Source organism: Atheta coriaria, unplaced genomic scaffold, assembly GCF_025399875.1.
Source record: "Atheta coriaria isolate IRGN ID8LTWV9N9 unplaced genomic scaffold, Caltech_Dcor_3.1 hic_scaffold_4_pilon, whole genome shotgun sequence".
Taxonomy (NCBI): Eukaryota; Metazoa; Arthropoda; class Insecta; order Coleoptera; family Staphylinidae; genus Dalotia; species Dalotia coriaria.
Window position 1 is genome coordinate 9,676,176 of NW_027045446.1, and position 18,504 is coordinate 9,694,679.

Here is an 18,504-nt window from a genome sequence, read left to right on the forward strand (position 1 = left end):
GAAAATATCATTAATAAATTGTAATTTATTCATATTTATAAAATAAAAAACAGAAAATAATACAAGAAGACGAGAAAAGAGAAATAAATATGTTACAATATGGTTGGATCTATGTACAAAATCAAAAATAAAATACAAAAACGGAATGTACAAAGTCAATGTGTGTGTGTGTCAGTGTGTGTCGCTTAAATAATAAACTCATAATTTAAATAGTAAGTACAATAGCTATGTAATATTATGCATTTAATCACTATTATACCTTTAAAATGATAAATTAAATAATGTTACATACGATCAATATATTATATTACAAAATTCTAGTACATTTGAAACGTGCGACGATTCCAATCGCACACACGATATATAAATATTATTATTTAACTGTTTTAGATAAACGATCACTGGCCGTGTGGTTGCGCGCGTTTCTGGTTAATCTGCGCTGCTACAAGTTTTCACTCACGATGTGAACACGCGTGAGAATTTGAAAGTTCCAGACGCTGCTCACCGCTGGACGTTATTGAGTCACGATTTAATTTTCATTCAATGGACGCATAAAAATCATCTCTACCGTGTACCGAAGATAACAATGGTAGCGCCATCGTCGAGGGTTATTAAATCACTGGGGGTACACATTGGAATTATTTAAATACAGCCGTTCTATGACCGCATGTGTGATGGTATAAGCACATCGCCGAAGATGTACAAGGTGCGTGCGTACCAATGCACGCCAATTGGTGTTGGGTTTGTATTTGCGACAATATGATTGTCAATGTCATTACTAAGCACTTTGGTGATGTCTTCTTTCGTCTTGGTTGGCGCATGCCAGCCTCGCAGCGGACTGCGCACTATGTGATACAGCCGTACGACACCTTCGCGTAAATTAGTTAAAAGTCTTAATGGGGCGAACACGGCGTGCGCTAGTCGAGCGCTGTCGATGGTCGCGTAGCAGGAGGCGGCGACGCCGTCGACGACGACGGTGCCGGCTTTCGTCAGCGGGGCGTACACCCCGGTGCGTAGAACTGCTTCTATTCGTATCAACTCGTCGGCGATGAGTTGTTGTGTGGACGCGTTTTGCGAGCTGGTGAAGAGCACGTCGCCGACGCTAAGGCGATCCGCGTACATTGTCCGCACTGCACCAGAGTCGCGCACATCGCGTGTCATGATGAGATGGGTGGGTGTGACGGTGAGCACCCGGCCGGAGCGTAGATGGAGTCGGAGGAACGTGCGGCGTTCGTTGGGGTTGTAGTCGAGGAAGAGGAACACCTCGCTGAAGGTGGTCTCCAGGGTGATTGGGTCCACGGATTGGATGTAGTCACCCACTTGCACCTCGGACATTGTCTTTTTACCCTGCGGGGTTAATACTGTGCTGTCTTCGGTGAAACAACCGCCGTATTTGGCTGCTTGGGAAGATTCTGGAAAAAAATTGAGTTTGTATTAGTTAAAAGTTGAATAATTCATTAAGTAATCGGTGGATTTTTATGATTTAAACGTTAATCGAAAGGTAATTAAATATTTTATCAGATTATTATATAATTTGTTTATATAACAGTTTATAAATGAGTTTTATGGGACTTTAAAGTTAAAATTTGTGTTTTGAGGTTATATTTGTTTAAAATTAACTTTTCTACTAAACTAATCGGTGGATTTTTATTTTCTAAACGGTTTCTGAAAGACTATTAACTGAACTATTATTCATATTCATTTTTATAAACAAATTTTTGTTATTTAATCGAAAAATAACCAAAAAACTTAAACTTTCAATGATTTTATTCAAGAATTAATTTTAACTTTAATTTTTAGTCTTTGTAAATAACTTCAAAAACATTCTTCACATGAAATCTAATAAAATATTTAATTAACTTTCATTTTGCATAGTAAAACATAAATATTTAAGTAGTGGTAGACGTGATTCCGCGTATCTCCCAAAATGTAAGTCGTAATTTTCCACCTAACTAAATGTGACTAAATTTGTATTTTGTTGTTATCCTAAGATAACAACTGCAAATCGTTTTTGGTGTGGTGTGGCGCGCGTTGGCAGATAAAAAAGGATTACGTCTGTAATCTCGCCTCCTTCTTCGGGGAAAAAGCAGCCGCACAGCCGGTTTGAAGAAGCAGCAGAATAAGCACGTAAAATTCCCATTTTTGGCAAGGAAATAATGCGATTTTCTAGTATGCTAATGGGCATTAGATTAAGCCGCTAGTTAATCTTTGCCCAGCCAACGCAACCACCATTGACATTCAAATTGAAATTCTAACGCAAAGTCGTTTTACGCCTTGTTGACTTCAATTTTTAGCTTTGCGTATGACATCAACATCACAAGCAAGATTTGTTAATTATTTCGGGCTTAAAATGTTGGAAGTAATGTGTTTTTTTTGTGTGAAATTGTGCGTTGGGCGTTTTGTGTTCAAGAGTGAGATTCGTGCCGCGATCGTTTTGTGCGTTCGCTATTTCGTATCGTCGAATCGGTCGAAAACACGAACCGGTTCTGCTTCTTCTCTTCGTGCTCATCTTCGACTCCGCGCAGCACTTCATGCTCTCCTGATGCTCATTTCAACGTATAAAATCAAAAACAACTCGGCTTTTATAATATCAACGCAGAAAAAGTATAAATAACTTTTGTGGCGCAGGTTTAAAGTTGAGGAATTATTTTTGAGCGCTATTAAAATAAGATATGAGGTGGCATTGAATGACGAGCGTCGAAATCGGACACTTTGATGTCATCAACTAACATGACACCGTAGGTTTATCAACGGGTAGCAACCCACGAGATAAATTCATTCATTTTTAGGTCAAGCTATTTATAAAAATGCAATTAGACAAAAATTATTCATAAAAATAGCCTTAAATCATCAAAAAATTAATTTTTATCTTTCCAGTACTTTGCAAGCTATTTAAACTAATTTATCACATTTTTCTTTAAATTTTCATTATCACATCTTATAGGGTAATTAATAATCTTGCAATTAAACTTTAAATAATCAAAATCCGTCAATAATTAAAAAAGTTATAAGCAAATAATTACCTGATTTCACTGAGCAGTGAATATGCGCTCGACTCTCATAGTAAACCCAGTCGAAGCCGGCCTCCACGGCGAGCCTCGCCAGCATGCCGTACTTTGATCGATCACGATCAGACGTGGTGATGTCCACCGCTCGTCCTTCATAGTGCAGGGAGTCCGAGGCATGTAGTCCTTCTTCGTCCCAGCCCTCTGTGACTCGCAATCGAACACCAGGCCATTGATTCATTACAGAAATTGCAAGAGTGTTTAATTTCTCTTTGCATCTCTGAAAAAAATAGATTTTTAATTAAAATTTTGACTAAGAATAATTAGAATGAAATTATCTTTCATTTGAGATAAAAATCATAACAATTGAGTGATTATTAACAGAGATATAAACATTTTATGAGAAGAAATAATTAGAAAGTTGAAAATTATTTTTTTTGACTTTTTGAGCAAATTAAAGATGAGTTTGATAGGTAGAAAATTAATAATCGGTGATATTTAGCCACAAAAGTCATAAAATTATATTTTATGCACGAAAATAAGGTCGAAATTGAGATTGTTAGTTGAAATTCTTATGTCACAATATTTTTATAGGTTATAAAATGAATTTACGCGATTTTAAAGGTTTTCTCTTCATTTTATGCATAAAAATACGAAAATAACGCTCAAATACTATAAATTTTTTATAATCACTTCGAAAATACTTCAAAAACTTGTTTAAATGTCAACATAAACAAAAATAAAATCATGTACGAAGTAGACTGATCCGAACGCCATCTACGAGTAAACGTAACGTTTCTACGCTACTAAAATAATAGTCAGTGTCTTGTAACCTTAAAAATTTACATAAGCATCCATTTGTTTAGTTTCGTGGAATGTACGCATATATTCCGGCGTGTTTAAGTTGAGAAACTGTTGTGATTGATTGACACACGTGAAAAATTGATTACGACCGTGTTTGTGCATCGTCGGACACGGTTTTTCCTTGTTGCGCGTCACCCCGCTTTGGCGTGTAAATCGTTTGTGTGCGCTTGTGTCGAAATGTACATCGGCATTGTGCGCGCATCGCGCCATTGTCCGATTGCGTCGCATCTTCTTGCGCGCTGTTTTGCCCGAAGGGGCGCAACGTTGACGAATTGCCCTCGGGCGTGGTGAGATGCCGCGCAGCGGGTGGTGCACCTTTGTGAGTGAAAACTTTAAAATTAAAATACCACCACGGCTTAGAAAACAAAAATTTAGAAAACGGAAATTCGGTGTGTGCGAAAAATGCTAGTGTTGATTCGATACGGCTGCGCTTTTTACGTTTTCAAAAGTCAAACCGTGAACAACCCTCCAGGAAGGTTTGTTTGATGAAAACACCGGCGATGTTGTCATAATATTGATTTTGAGCAGTGGAATCTTTTGCAAGTGTTTTGCTTAGAAGTTTCGGCAAAAAACGGAAAACGGAAAAACCACATTAAACAATAAAAACGGTTTTTGTTTAGTATTAATTATTTTATGACGCTATAAATTATGGAAAATACTTCCTGTGGTTTGTGGAATATTGTGCGAAATGAAAACATTGGAAATTCCAAATCATAAAGTTTATTTATTTTTTGTTGTGAAATAACTCGGCTATTTAAACACGCATAAAAATGATTCATATATCAATAGAAAGAGAATTTATTCAAGATTAATGTGATTCAAACAAAAATATTAATTGAATTTAAATTTTTATGTAATTCATGTTTTTGTAAAAATTTACGTCAAATTTTCATCCATAGAGAGTTAAAAATGATTATAACTCGGAAATTAAAAGAGATAACGACGCCATTTTGATTGCTATCGGTAGATCTTAATAAAATCAATAATAAATTATTATTACTAATGTCTGTATTAGCAACAATTAATAATTATTAAAGAAAAACAAAAGAAACAACGGGTTTTTGAAAAATTTTAAAATTAATCTTTAAAACGTTATATCTCCATAATTAAAAATCTTAGAATATTGATTTAAAATACAGTAAGAAGATATTTTATCAAAGAATATTCCTACAAAATATGAACTCTCTAGTTTAAATAGTTTTCGTATAAATAACAAAAAAGTAACATAATGTCAATTTGAACAAAACCTCTTGTAACTTGTAAACTAAACGTGCTAAAAACACAATTTTTCCTCTCATGTGTAGATCTAAACAAAGACTTCATCATGGACCACACACAAAACCACACGCTATTACCATTCAGCCGCAAATTAAAGAAAAGCATAAAAATTATAACAAATCAGCGCTGTTTACAAAGCGCGCAATTTTTCTTGCAATTTTCGTTGAAGACTAAACATAATTACACGACGAATTGCCTCCACCATTAAACACCTTCTTCGACACCGCGTAGGTACAAACAACGCAATTGCGTACGATATTTACGGGCGTTCTTCGCGTTGTTGGCGCGCGCAAATCTATGAGTTATTGCATAGTTCTCGGTTCTCGTGTTTCAACTCGCCAAAGCCACTTTCTGTTTCTTGCGCGCCCAGAGAGACCATTGGTCTCCGCGCAAGAAGAAGCAGCCGGCACCTGCGCGGGTCAACTCTTAAAAAACCGCGAGAGACCCGCGATGGCCTCAGTAGGCGGAGGCAACGGCGGGTAACGTCCTCCTCTCAAGAGAAACAAAACAAAAACGCGCATACAACTCACATAAGAATCTTTTTTTAAAAAAACTTTTAATATAACTACGAGTACAATACAAGTGAAGTCATTTCGGTAGGAATAGTTATAGGTCATTTAGTACTTCATCACATGTATTGTGTTATTGGTTAGGTTATGTTGTGTCGTGTTAGTGGAAAGCACGCGCACGCCATCTGCTAATAAATACGATTACGGTCTTTAGCGGATCGTGCACTACAATAGCACAATGCGCGTTGAGCGTTGAGCCGAGAGTTGAGGAGATGTCTTCGCGTTAACACCTCTTGCGTTCGCACGTTTGCGCGCATTTAGCAGCAAACAGCAAAAAGTTACGGGGAACATAGAAAGGAATATTCGTGATTTAGAAAATAAGCAGTAAACATGAAGCGTGGAAGTAGAAAGTGAAAACTTTAGTTTTGAGATGAAATATTGTCGTAAAATGACGAATAATTTATTAACTATTTACGGTAAACAAATCGTGTGTGTATTATTTGAAAGAGAATTTATTCTAGTTTTTATTTATGCAGATATCGTTGTTGTAGATATTATAACCTCAAAATTATAACGGATTTATTGAAAAAAAAAAATGAAAAAAAATGTTTTTTTGAGAAAAACATTAAATAACTCGAAAAATATTCACGTTTTACAAAAAATTACTTAACAAAATGAAAGTTTATTTAATTGTAGTCTTAAAATTGGTAAAATCATGAAAATCGAATGATTGTAGACGTTTTTACAGCGTTTTTAAAACTTTTAATTTTTCAACTTTTATTTTTAGCTAAATTTTTTTTTACTTCAGCCAAAATTGCAGCCCCCGGGATTCCGTTTAAAACTTCTCATTTTCTCACAAAAACTATATCAATGCATGTGAGGTTTTTGTGAAAACATGGGCGGTGCGTTTGGACTTGTTGCGGCTTTTTGAACCCTCGACGCGCGAGAGTTCAGTATGTCGAATAATGCGAGCGTTTTTCGTTTCGCCGACCGCAACATGGTCGCCGCCGGTGCGCCCAATGGCGGCGAGTGAACTTTTCGGGACGCAAGCAGCGCGCTGTCCGAAAAGAAAAGAATGTTAATGTTCACCGGGGAAGGAAGGTTAAGCGCGGCCGGGCGGCGTTTGTCGGCGCGCCAACTGGCGCTGTTTGATGTGCCGGGCTTTTGGCCCCCCACAATGGCTGACACAAATTAAATAAATTGCTTTTCTATTTCTCTCGCTCCGCTCAAACCGGGAAAAGCGTCAAATTTACGAAAAGAATGAAAAAGCGTCCATTAGTACGTCTAATTTTTCGAAATTTATTCACCAATGGCCATGGAATATACACAAACATACCCAAAATAGAAATAAATCAGTCGCCATGTTAACTTTTACCTAGACACTCGAAATAGATACTTTGGAAGTGATAAAAGGTAGAATTATGAAAATGTGAATGATTCAAAGTCAACTAGGCGCGTAATTGAAAAGTGCAAGAGGTTTTTCTGTAGCTCTTACATCTTAAAAAGTATTCGGAAGCTGAAAAGTTAATCAAGTGCGAAATTATCTGCTTGGGAATCGAATTAAACAAACACAATCGCATTGTGTTCGACAGCGGTCGCCGGCACATGTTGAGGCATGTTAAGATTGTAAAGTTAGAGGATTACACTCGACCCAAACCAAGAATTAAGTAAGCGTATAATTTAAAAGTCTTGGATTAACTTAAACACTGAAAATTTCAACGAAAAAATAAAATTTTCTGGATTTTGTCAAAATACGGGCACATTTTAATATTTTTCAAATTTATTTATAGTGAATTTTATAGAACACATTATCAGCTTTCTGATAAAACAAAAATAATTTAATAATTTCGATTAGTTTTCGAGTTATAATGATTTTTGTAAAATTTTGCAATTTTCTAAAATTTTACCTGAAGTGTTTCACTAAAACTCGTGCAAAATAAAAACTACAATAGTTAAATAATTTTTCTAAAAATATATAAAATCTCCATGAAATTGTCTTTAAAATGACACTTTGATCAATTTTCTCGCATTTAAAGTAACTGAGTTATAACGTTTTAAAAATGCGCAAGTTATGCCGCAATATAAAATGCATTCGTTTCTTAATTTTTTGCAATCTTATCGCCTATAATAGTGTAACGAATGGCCGGCCATTTCATCGCATACCGCGTAAGAAACATAAGAAATATCCAATCCAATAGTGGCCCCAGCGCCCATGAAATGAGAACACACGTTTATACCAGCGCCGCACACACTAGCGCCCCGCATGTGTTGTGTATGCGTGAGCTTTAAGCTCTCTTGGAAAGATGGCCGCCATTGGCATTGCGCCGCCGCTGCCGTAATAGTTAACAAATGAGATGAGCGAACGAAAGAATGAAAGAACAGCCGCGCATGCACACACACACACACACATACACACACAACAAGCGCGAGTTCAACGCCGAGAAAGAATGAGCATTCCAACTTCCAACCAATTCCCGACCATAATATTCCACCACACAGCGTTGAAGAATTCATGTTCGGGTTTCACCACGCTGTGTGACTCTGCGTGATTTGATTTCGAACATAGCCAAACACTACACACATTTTTATGTAATATATGCAACCAAATGTACACTCAAGCAATACAACATACAAAAAACTTAACAAAACAGTTTTTTTTGTGTTTCTGCTTGCCTAGAGGTTAAACATGTCAGGAAAATAATTACTAAAGAAATTTATGGAACAAAACTCGTCTGACAGCTGGAATCTGCCGCAGAAAAAAACGCAAAATTGTTAATTATTGCAATCATTACGCTGCAAATTATAAAATTACAATGAAAATTTAATCAAACGCAATAGTACGATGCATAATAATTGATATTTATATCTTTGGATCATTGTCGTCGCGTTTATTGTTAGAGTATCGCATAAATCATGCAGTTACGCAGCGCTGTCAGATGTCAAACGCGCGTTATTTATGTTATTTATAGATATACGCGCATATCAATCAAAGAAAATTAATTAATGACGACATGCGTCTATGCAAGCACCCAAGGAGCCAAGCCAGCAGGTTACATAAATCATTTATTCACTAATTCAATATTTACACGTCGTAACCTCGAAAAATCCGAAAAATCAATATTTACTTATTTTCTTTGCATTCACACAAAATAAAGGGGTGAAAAGTTGTCAGGTGTCAATCACACCCTCGGGAATATCAAAGATTTACTTTTTCGGCTTTTGTAGCCTTTGTAAACTGAAAAACCATTCAAAAATGCACCGGATATGTTTTTGTTACTATAGGCAACCAACACTACACGAGTTGAGTGTGCGCGTGGTGCATAGTTAATTTGTATAACAAGCCGATCTTGATTCACTCCTGATGTCCCGCAATTAAACTGAATCAATTAAGTTAACCGCGTGTGTCGATAAGCAAATTGTGCGCGCATCCTGCGGCGGATTGAAATAAAGACACCAGGTGAGTCAATGAAGCGCGCAAAGCACCTGATTAATCAACCGACACACTGAACCCCGCCGCAACGCCGAGAGACACACGATGCTGAGGTGACTAATTGCGATCGCGATTAATTGGAACTCTCGCGACTCGATTTTCATACGTACACCGACGGTATTATTGAAATCACTGCCAGAGCATTTATTGCGCACGATTTGCATTTTATAACGCTATAAATAAATAAATGCAAATTTAATTGATTGCTATTAGCGCGTTACGACTTCATTCGATGTTTCAATCATTTCAATGTAGGCAACCCACAATTTATTGACGGTTTGCGCCCGTGCTAACCGCCGGCGCAGTAATGCTGGTCATGTTTTCGCTGTAATTGTAAGCAAATTAAGCAAATAGTGAGTTTATTAAGTAAATTAGTGATGTAAACTGTGTTAAATTAGTGGTTTTATGTTAACTGATGACAACTATCATCAAACAAACACGGGTGGATCATGTTTACCTATCTTGTGAGTAAATATTTTCTATGTTCTTAAAATAACCTCTAAATTTTATTTTACAAGTTCCACTTGTCTACAAGTCATAGGTATTTTACACATAATACACTTCGACTTCCGTTGTTATTTGTTTGATAATACATTTATTTCTCAGTTCATGCGTTGCACTGTTGACCAAAGTGCACAATGATTTTTTTATTGACTTGCTACTAGTTCAAAATATTTTATACTTTTATTGCGGGTGTTGTGCGTTGGACAATGATGACTCCTGAGGATGCAGAAATCGGTAGCGAATGGCAATTTGTACTCGTGTGTCATAAACATATTTTGAGGAAACAAAAAACATGAACATGAAAAATTCATTGCATCTAAGTGTAAGCGTAATGAATGCGTTGTAAATCATGTGTTGACTGCAATTGTGTTGGGAGGGTGACAATGGAAGTGGTAGATGAAAGGCAGACAATTCGTACTATGACGAATGCAAACTGTAAATGTAAACACAGGTGAAAAAGACCAAAATACGTATTTTTCTACTTCAAAACACAAAAAAAAAATCAATTTTTTCGTAACTTTTGAAGGTTAAGTCAATTTCCGACGTTTACATTGACGCCATCTAGCGGATTAACTATAAAAAATGTTTTTTTACTATGAATGTAGATAAAGTAGTCTTAAATGTGTTCATTAACATCATCGTTCGGCGTCAATTCACGCAAACTAATCAATGTGTGTGTTTGCTGTGTTGATAGTCTGCAAATGGTGCGACAAGACGTCAATTAATGCCCCGACTTGTCGCGTTTGTTTATTCTCACACTGTTTGAATGCAATTGCAGACGTCCGAAAGTTGTAATGCCAGCAATTTGTTGCGGAATAGGAATATTTGTGCGTAAGAATACGCCGCGTAGACTTACGCTACAAGTTCATGGAAACAATCATCGGCGTTACGCAGATAACAAATTGCTACAAATCGCATTAGGCATTCAGATAACGTCGCCCAAGTCGATTCAATACGCACGCATCCGATTAGGGCATGGAATGTGAACCTACCTACGGGAGTACAAGATATCTCTTGAGAAGATATCTTGAGACGTCTTTTAGTCATCAATCAAACGCTTTTTAACTTTAGAGAGGTTTTTGTTTGGTTTTTGGGGTTGTTAGGGGAAATTTTTAGGTTATTTGAGGTTAAAATTTGTGTTTTTGGTTAGATTTATAAATAGGAATAAAATAAATTGCGAAATTTGATTTTGTTTAGGAGTTATAGTGCCTTAAAGTCAGAATTTATATAAAATTTGTTTATTTTTCTTGTTTTTCTTTAATTTGTAAGTGTTTTTTAATGTTTTGAAAAGCGTTACATAACCTATTTTATAGACTATGATATAATTTACAAATGGACAACAAAAATTGTTTGTTTTGGAGCTAAAACACTCAAAAATTGAAAATTTTAGGAATAAATTCTCTAAATTAAAGTTTTTTTGCAAGTTAAAACGACAATGGTTCTTATATCTCCTCTAGTTTCTATGTTATAACAATTTTAAATTGCGAAACAAAAACTAAAATCAATTATACGCGCGCAACTTGTCGAATATGTGTGATAACAAGAATCGCAAACCTGCGAACGACTTTTAAATACGGCATGTAATTAATACGCGAGTTTTATGTCCCTGACGCATGCGTGTAGCCACACCGCGACGAAGCACTAAAAGTGCGCGAAGTTGACCGCAACACTTCACACATCTTGCGCAGCGCTCAAACGAGGTTAAGAAAAGTTCAACTATTTTTCAAGATGAATTAAACATACACCATATGCTCGTATGACAAAAGAGCCATTGTTAAAATCACCAACAATATTTAATAAATACGTAAACTGCATGCGCAGAGACGAATTGATTTAAAATCGATAAAAATCTTGATAATTCTGCATGAATTTTAAGAGCCAGGCCTGGAAATTTGAAATTTTTCGCGCACGTTCGATTTTATTTATTGATCGGCGGCGAGGAAGGAAGCGCAACAACAATACGCATTACCATCTGATTACAATACGCGATTTTCGCATAATGCGCGCCAAAAACGCGGCCATGAGACACAAAGCGGTCGTGCTGCTTTCTCATTTCTTTGCGAGTGTTTAAGCGCATTCGGCTCGTTAACAAGGTAAAAAATCACCGACAAGCCATTGTTGTTTCCCACAGAAATCGATACAACTCCTACAGTACGATAGAAAACCAATATCACTGCCACATCAATTGAGGTTATGTTCGGATACAAACACACTGTATACGCGTGGCGTGCCTGGTTAAAGATCGTCGATGCCGATACGAAGCACGACGATTATTATTATCATTACATGTTGTTACACGCGAACAATATTTCTCATTTGCATGCGCGTTATGATTTATTTTTACGTTTTCTCCTATTGTCATTGATAGAGTGCGGAGTGTGTGTATCAATGGCCGCCCACGCGCCGCGCACGTATATTATAATTTGACAAATTATCGCGCGCGCGCATCAACGCGCAACACATGACACATTGTGGTAATGCGCGCGCGCACGCGCAAGCGAGATGGATGGCCGGAGCGCGCGTGCGTTTACACAAAGTCACTGAGTTTACCCGAGTATACACGCTAGTTAGAGTTATGCTCGTATTTCTTCGCGTCAAGTGCGCACACACACGGCACACATGCGCACGTTGACGATTCGTGGAACGCAGAACTCGCGAGCGAGAAGTTTGATAATGTTGTGACTACGGCCAGCTGTCACATAATGGCCATTTACACGCGGCCGAATCAATTTTTCACCCCGATTTGTACTTACTCGTAAAGTGCTCTTTCTTTTTTCGTGTTACATGTTCGGAATCAATATGTGCGCATGCGCGCTAGCGCACAGATCAAACCCGCACGCCATCTGCACTTGTTACAGATTACGCATCGCAATGCGCGCTGCAATTGTGTATTTTCTCTGTATTGGTGTGTGTTTTGAGTTGCGGCTCGAAATTGTTTTGGGTAATGCGACACTCGTTGAGCATTCCGATGCTTATTACAACATGATGTGGATGATTCTCGGAACGCGCGTTATTGCAAATTGTAAATTGCACGTCAATCAAACGATACGATTCACAGAAAAACGATACGCCTCGTGAAAATGATAAATACTGAACTTTATCCACGATTTTTTTTATTCAATCAGAAAATTATTTTAGTTCGAGGTTTATTCTTGAGCGCCTTATGAGATTACTTAAGTAGTGCGCAGTGCATTTTTGACTTTATCACATTCCACGAGGGATTAATGCGATAACGAGGTCCCGCGTGTCATCCACGGTAGTCATCGCAGTTTCCCACGCCTGCTATAATACAGATTTAGATATATCGCGACTTATATTTTAAATAATCATGAAATTAAGTCAGTATTGTGTATGTATGGTAATCTTGACATTGTAACAAATATTGATATTGACCGTCAATGGGAAATCCATTTCACTTCACGCAGACGGTGATAATGAACAACTTGCATGTGTTACCGAGTGTCAATTTAATTATAGAAATGACAATATTTGCAAAATGCACTTTATTTGATCTACAGTTGTAAAAAAAAGCGAACCGCAATAATATTACGTGAACTCGTCTTGCATAATTCCGTAATTTACGACAATAACATAACATTATTTCTTCCCGGTAATGCACAATAGTTGAACAATAAAACATGTTTAATGTTGTTGCGAGTGTTTAGGCAAATCAAGCGATTAAAGCGCAACAATGCGAATCAATTATTTTGCCATTTAAAACGCATTCTTTTATATTTAATCAGGATTTTTGCACGCGAGGTGCATCGGGGTAAGGTGCTTAGAATTGCGTTTCCTTATTGCCTGCCTTCATTGCATTATAATCATAATGGCTATAATCAAATCGTAATGAAATGCGTTTGCTGGTTTCGTATAGAAATGTTAATTGAATTTGATTATCAACCGAACAATGCACCAATATCTTTTCTAACTGTATCTGTAATCATTTTAATCTATATAATGAAAAAAATGAGGAAATGTGAGGAAATTTATCTTATTTTTATTTTTCTGTACAAAAAAATAAGTAAAAGTAAAAGTAAATTATTAAAAATTAAAAATAAAATCATTTTGGTAATTTTTAGCTTCATTTAGTGAATTATGCTTTTAAAATCATGATTTTCTTATTAAAAATAGATAATAATTTTGTAATCTTATAAATTCCATCAGAGAATTATCAGAAATTTTTTTTATCGTGCAGTATTTATGAATTAGAAAATTTTTGTGTAAAATTAAATCGATAAATTAATTTTTTAAATTTTGAATTCATTTTAACCTAGATTAAATACCAAGAATTATTCTGAGCTATAAAATATTGACACACATAGTAAATTTAATAAACCAAAAGAAAATATCCAATAATAATGCAATACTCGACGAAAATCCCTGATATTTACAGTTTTGTTAACACAACACTCAAATGACTCATTGAAATCCCAATATCGTAAGGCCAGTAGTACTAGCAAATAGATAAAAGCGTCACAAACAACTACTAATCGAAATATTGTCATTATTGACACATCCATCAATGATCACTAGACTCAATATCTATGGCGCTGTGTTATCCTTCACAACGCGAAAAATCTACTCAAAACAAACGTGATCATCCGATCTCACCTCGGCGTGTCGCTAAAAATATCCTAGTCTATACACATTCACACACACACTTTGTATTTATGCGTCTCTTTGCAATAAAACGGCCGATAAATAAAATGCGGTCTGTCGACACGTCGTAATAAAATAATTAACACGTTTTATTACACTGCGATAGAAACTAGATACACACTCACTCACACACGTCGGCCAATTGTTGATACATAGTAGAGTAATAAGAATAATTGTTAGTGTAATGTAACGTAATCTCGGCGAGTTAATAAAAAAAAAAAGGAGCATGAATAGAAAGTGCACGTAACTTGATAGCTGGGTATCTTATCTATCTGTGAGTGCGATTAAACAACGGTCCGGGCCGGATTACGCGGATTATACGCGCGTAGACTATGCTGATGATTTTCATTCATTTGGTGAAATTCGGAAAAATCGAATGTCGTTGAACTTCACATTCTCATTCATTCAATGCGCACTTAGCAATATGAATTTTATTTATAAACATTCTGCTGATTACAGATGGCTTCTGCGAATACAGCGCGACGCAAAGACACAACAGTTGACTTAACTTAAGTCAAGTATTATTTTATTCGCGGTATCACGCTGCTGAATCAGATGAAACGAAGAGAAAAAATCGAACGGTGACGACGAGAAAACGCTGACGGACGGTTTCGATGCTGATGCTGATGCGAGAACATGTTGCAACTTGTTTTATTTCACTTTATTTTTTTATTTTTGACCATTTTTACTAGTGCGATTTTCGTACAAAGTGTGTAATTACAACTGAATTTCATGCCGGTCGCCTTGAACGACTCGATCAGCTTTCAATCCGCTTCTCACGCGTCTCCCGACATCCCGGATTAGTTTTAAGGTTTCGCATCATCTTCCTTTCCTGCGCTGTGAGAAACACTTCCGTTGAGACGCTTTTTTTTTTCTTCTCTCCAACTTGTGTTGTTAAATTCCAATTTGATGCGTTTTACTAGCGGGCGCGCACACGTTTATAACACACAAGTGGGCAGCCGAGTGGCAGCCGAAGGGCCCACTTAGTTTTATTATCATTCCGATGAGTATGCGTGAGCAATAAACAAATGACTAATAAATTCGGTGGTTGTTATCACTCGTGTGCCTGCACGCACGCAGCAAACCCACACGTAACTAATTAAAAGCGTCGTAAACTTGTTATTTCAACAAACCGAACTTGGAATAGATTTACTATCAACAATTTACCATCAACCATAAAGTTTATGCACTCACAATCACTTAAAATCATAAATTATCATTAACAAAGCCTTGTCATAGAAATTATGTTTGTTTTACGAAAAAATTTTTTTTTCGAAAATTTATTTTTTTAAGACGGTCGTTGACTTGTTTAAAAATTCCTCTTATTGTGACAACAAACATAAATTATAAGTCTAATTATTTACTCTGCACACAAACACACATAAAAATAAACAGAGTGCAATGTGTAAAGATCAAAAGTTCAAAAGTTTTTGAGAATTCTCGGCTTGAGTAGATGAGAATTGAGGTTAGATTTTTTTGTTTTTACCTGTGTCATAAGGCGATCGGCACCGGTGCCCTCCTCGTCCTTGAAGATGATATCCCCGTTGTAGTTGGGGACGAGGTCTTGCGAGAATCGCTTGTCCTGCCGGTCGATGCGGCCCTCGGAGAGCCCGCTGGCGGTGAGCGTGTTCTCGGAGACGTTCGGCACGTGCTGCTTGAAGACGAGCGGCGTGAGTTTGCGCGGCCCGCGGCGGCGGCCAGCGCCGCGTCCCGGTCCACAGCCGGCGGCGCCGGCAACGCACCATGCCGCCACCAGCAGCGCGATTAACGCGCCGCCCCTCGACCACCGCTTCATCACGCGTGCACCCTCGTTGCTGCTGACGTGCGACTCACTAGGCGCATCCCAACGCCATCCACTCCGCACACTTTTGAAAACTTAAAGAAATTCACTCTAAACGCACTTTATAATCCGCACACTTTAAAATTAATTAATAAAACGCACAGTTAGAAATATCCGAGTCGAGTGTGGTTGTGTGTTGATTTGATGCAATTGCAGTTGTTGCAATTTTGCGTCGCAATCTGTCGTCGTCTCCTGAGCTTTTTTTCGTTCGTGTACGAGCGAGCCGTGCGCCGACTACTTGTTGCACTTGTCGGATAGGCGAAGGCAGCGCGCGCGCGAGCCGACCGCCGGCGGCCGCCCCCCACTCCCAGGGGTACCGGGCCATCTTCCTGCCCACGCCGAGCGCACCCATTGGCGCACAGGCGGGGCTATGGACAGGTGAAAAGTAGCAGATGCGCAGAGGGAGAACACGCCGCCGCGGAACAGTTAGGGCTATTCAACGAAAAATTTCATTCAGAAATCCACACAATGCGAGATAAAATACGCCGGGAATGTAAAAAATAAAAGCAACAACATTTTTAATCATACAATAGCGCAGTAACTTGGTTAGGTCGGTAGTACACATAAATTTTGACAGTTGACGCTGAATGTTATTGACTTGCGACTTGACTCGATGCATTTGTTTCGATGTTTTTTTATTCTATTCCGCATTATGCTCACATAAAAGGTGTTAATGAATCGGCCCTCGAACGTCGCCTCTGCCCGTTTGACGTTTAGCGTTTAGTAATGCGGTGCGCAAACAAAACCGAACGCGCACACTGCGCTTAAAATCACAACGTGAAACAAAGCACTCTCCCAGCTCTCTGCTGCGCGCGCGCGTAAAAATTCACAAACACGTAAACACATTATGCTTACTTAAACACATTAAATATTAAACAAAAGACTTGGAAATTGAATAATAAAAGTTTCAACAGAAACGCGCGCGCGCTGCGCTGCATGATGTTTCGTTTCGGGAGAGTCGTCGCTGTTGTGGCTGGAGAGGAGAGAGGTGAAACACACCAACCTGTGAGGTTGTTCTTCGGCGCATGCAAGAAACGCGAGAACCGCACAAGAAACGAAATGGAGAACTACAACGCGCCGAGTGTTTGTTAATTAGTTTACGGCGAGCATGAAAGAGCCGAGAACCTGCGTTCGCTAAACAGACACTACCGTCATCTACAGAGTGTTTCAGAATATTATATTTATTTAAATGTGGAAATATGCATCGTAGAGTGATTAATTTTTAATTTTTTTGATGTGGACACTTTGTATGTGTTGTCCGGGGTTATTTTTCTGGTGTTTCTTGGATCCGAAAAAGGCATCAAAGCCGGCAGCACACCAGAATAGATTACGACAAACGAAGCGCGTAATTAACGATAATTAAACACTACAAAGTGTATATAATCGCCAGCGAGAGTCGAGTTGATTAACAAGTTTACAAGATTTCCTAGTAACGTTCTCCGCGCGCCGTCTTCTTCACAGCGTTTGTCTGTCTTTTGTGTCTCTGTGAGCCGTTAAACGAGAATCACTTTAGGCATAATTACAATTACTCACAATGAATTTTATTGTTCTTGAGTTTTCGAGATTTATAGACCGTTTTAATGCTGCTTTTACTTTTTTCTGGTATCAAAATAAATTGTTGAGTTTCGGTGGGAATGTTAGCGCCCTTCTTGAATAGGCTTGAGAATGTGAGCTTTTGACCTCCGACACAAACAGGTAGGTTCACTGGTGTACATTCACTGTACATTCACTGGTGTTTAGAAAAGTCAGGGCTATCGAATTTCTCTCGGTGACCCATCGTGAGACCCTTTGGGTCCTTTAAAGAGCCACTTAGCGCGCGGTAAAGTTCAATAGCTGCGTGAAAAGCGAGCTGCAAAAGCTCTTGAAACACGTCCGAACGTCCAGTGCGTTTTTTTTTTCTTCTTCATTTCACATTTGTGGATGTTTTTGTTGCGCCCTTTACACACAGCGCAAATAATTTGTGCGTGTCGTGCGCGCTCGGCGCGATAATTGTTTGTAAGCGACGCTTAATTTTAACTTTTCGTGCGAGTGGTGAATTTTTACGACGTGCAGAGGCAAAAAAAAAACACGTTTGCAGTTTGTTCGAATTTAAGCTGCAGTTGCGACAATTCATTTCTCTCCTCCACTTGTTGAGCAGGCGGCGGGCGCGGTGCGGCAACAAAAGGCGCTTTTCCCATAGCCATAAATTTACGCTTCACGATCAATATACTTAGCGGTTACCGTACGATGTAATTATTTATTTCGACGACCACGGACGCGGCGCGATGGACGCCGATGGTTGTTACACTTTCCTTCTTCGCGCTGCCTTTTCTTTCTTGTTCGGTGGGAGTCGACGGCACGCACTATAATTTTGTG

The 18,504-nt window shown here is 38.1% G+C and overlaps 1 protein-coding gene and 1 long non-coding RNA gene across 5 annotated transcripts in view; one reads left to right on the forward strand and one right to left on the reverse strand.

Moving 5' to 3' along the window:
• LOC135790550 (uncharacterized) overlaps window positions 1-18,504 on the forward strand; it is a 39,902-nt gene that overhangs the window by 13,943 nt on the left and 7,455 nt on the right. The window contains exons 2-3 of one of the 4 annotated variants that reach the window (XR_010547810.1): window positions 54-212; window positions 391-706. The exons of 1 other annotated variant lie outside the window; for it this stretch is intronic. This is a non-coding gene — a long non-coding RNA (uncharacterized lncRNA). Of the gene's footprint in view, window positions 1-53; window positions 213-390; window positions 707-9,128; window positions 9,611-18,504 lie in introns of those variants that run through there. 2 more of the 4 variants (XR_010547813.1, XR_010547812.1) reach the window with 2 other exon arrangements.
• Window positions 6-16,390, reverse strand: hh (hedgehog signaling protein). Its single transcript, XM_065300784.1, has 3 exons — window positions 15,796-16,390; window positions 3,024-3,285; window positions 6-1,412 (listed from the first exon to the last, which is right to left on the reverse strand). Exons 1-3 carry the CDS (start codon window positions 16,102-16,104, stop codon window positions 658-660), a joined length of 1,326 nt encoding a protein of 441 aa, XP_065156856.1. The 5' UTR covers window positions 16,105-16,390; the 3' UTR covers window positions 6-657.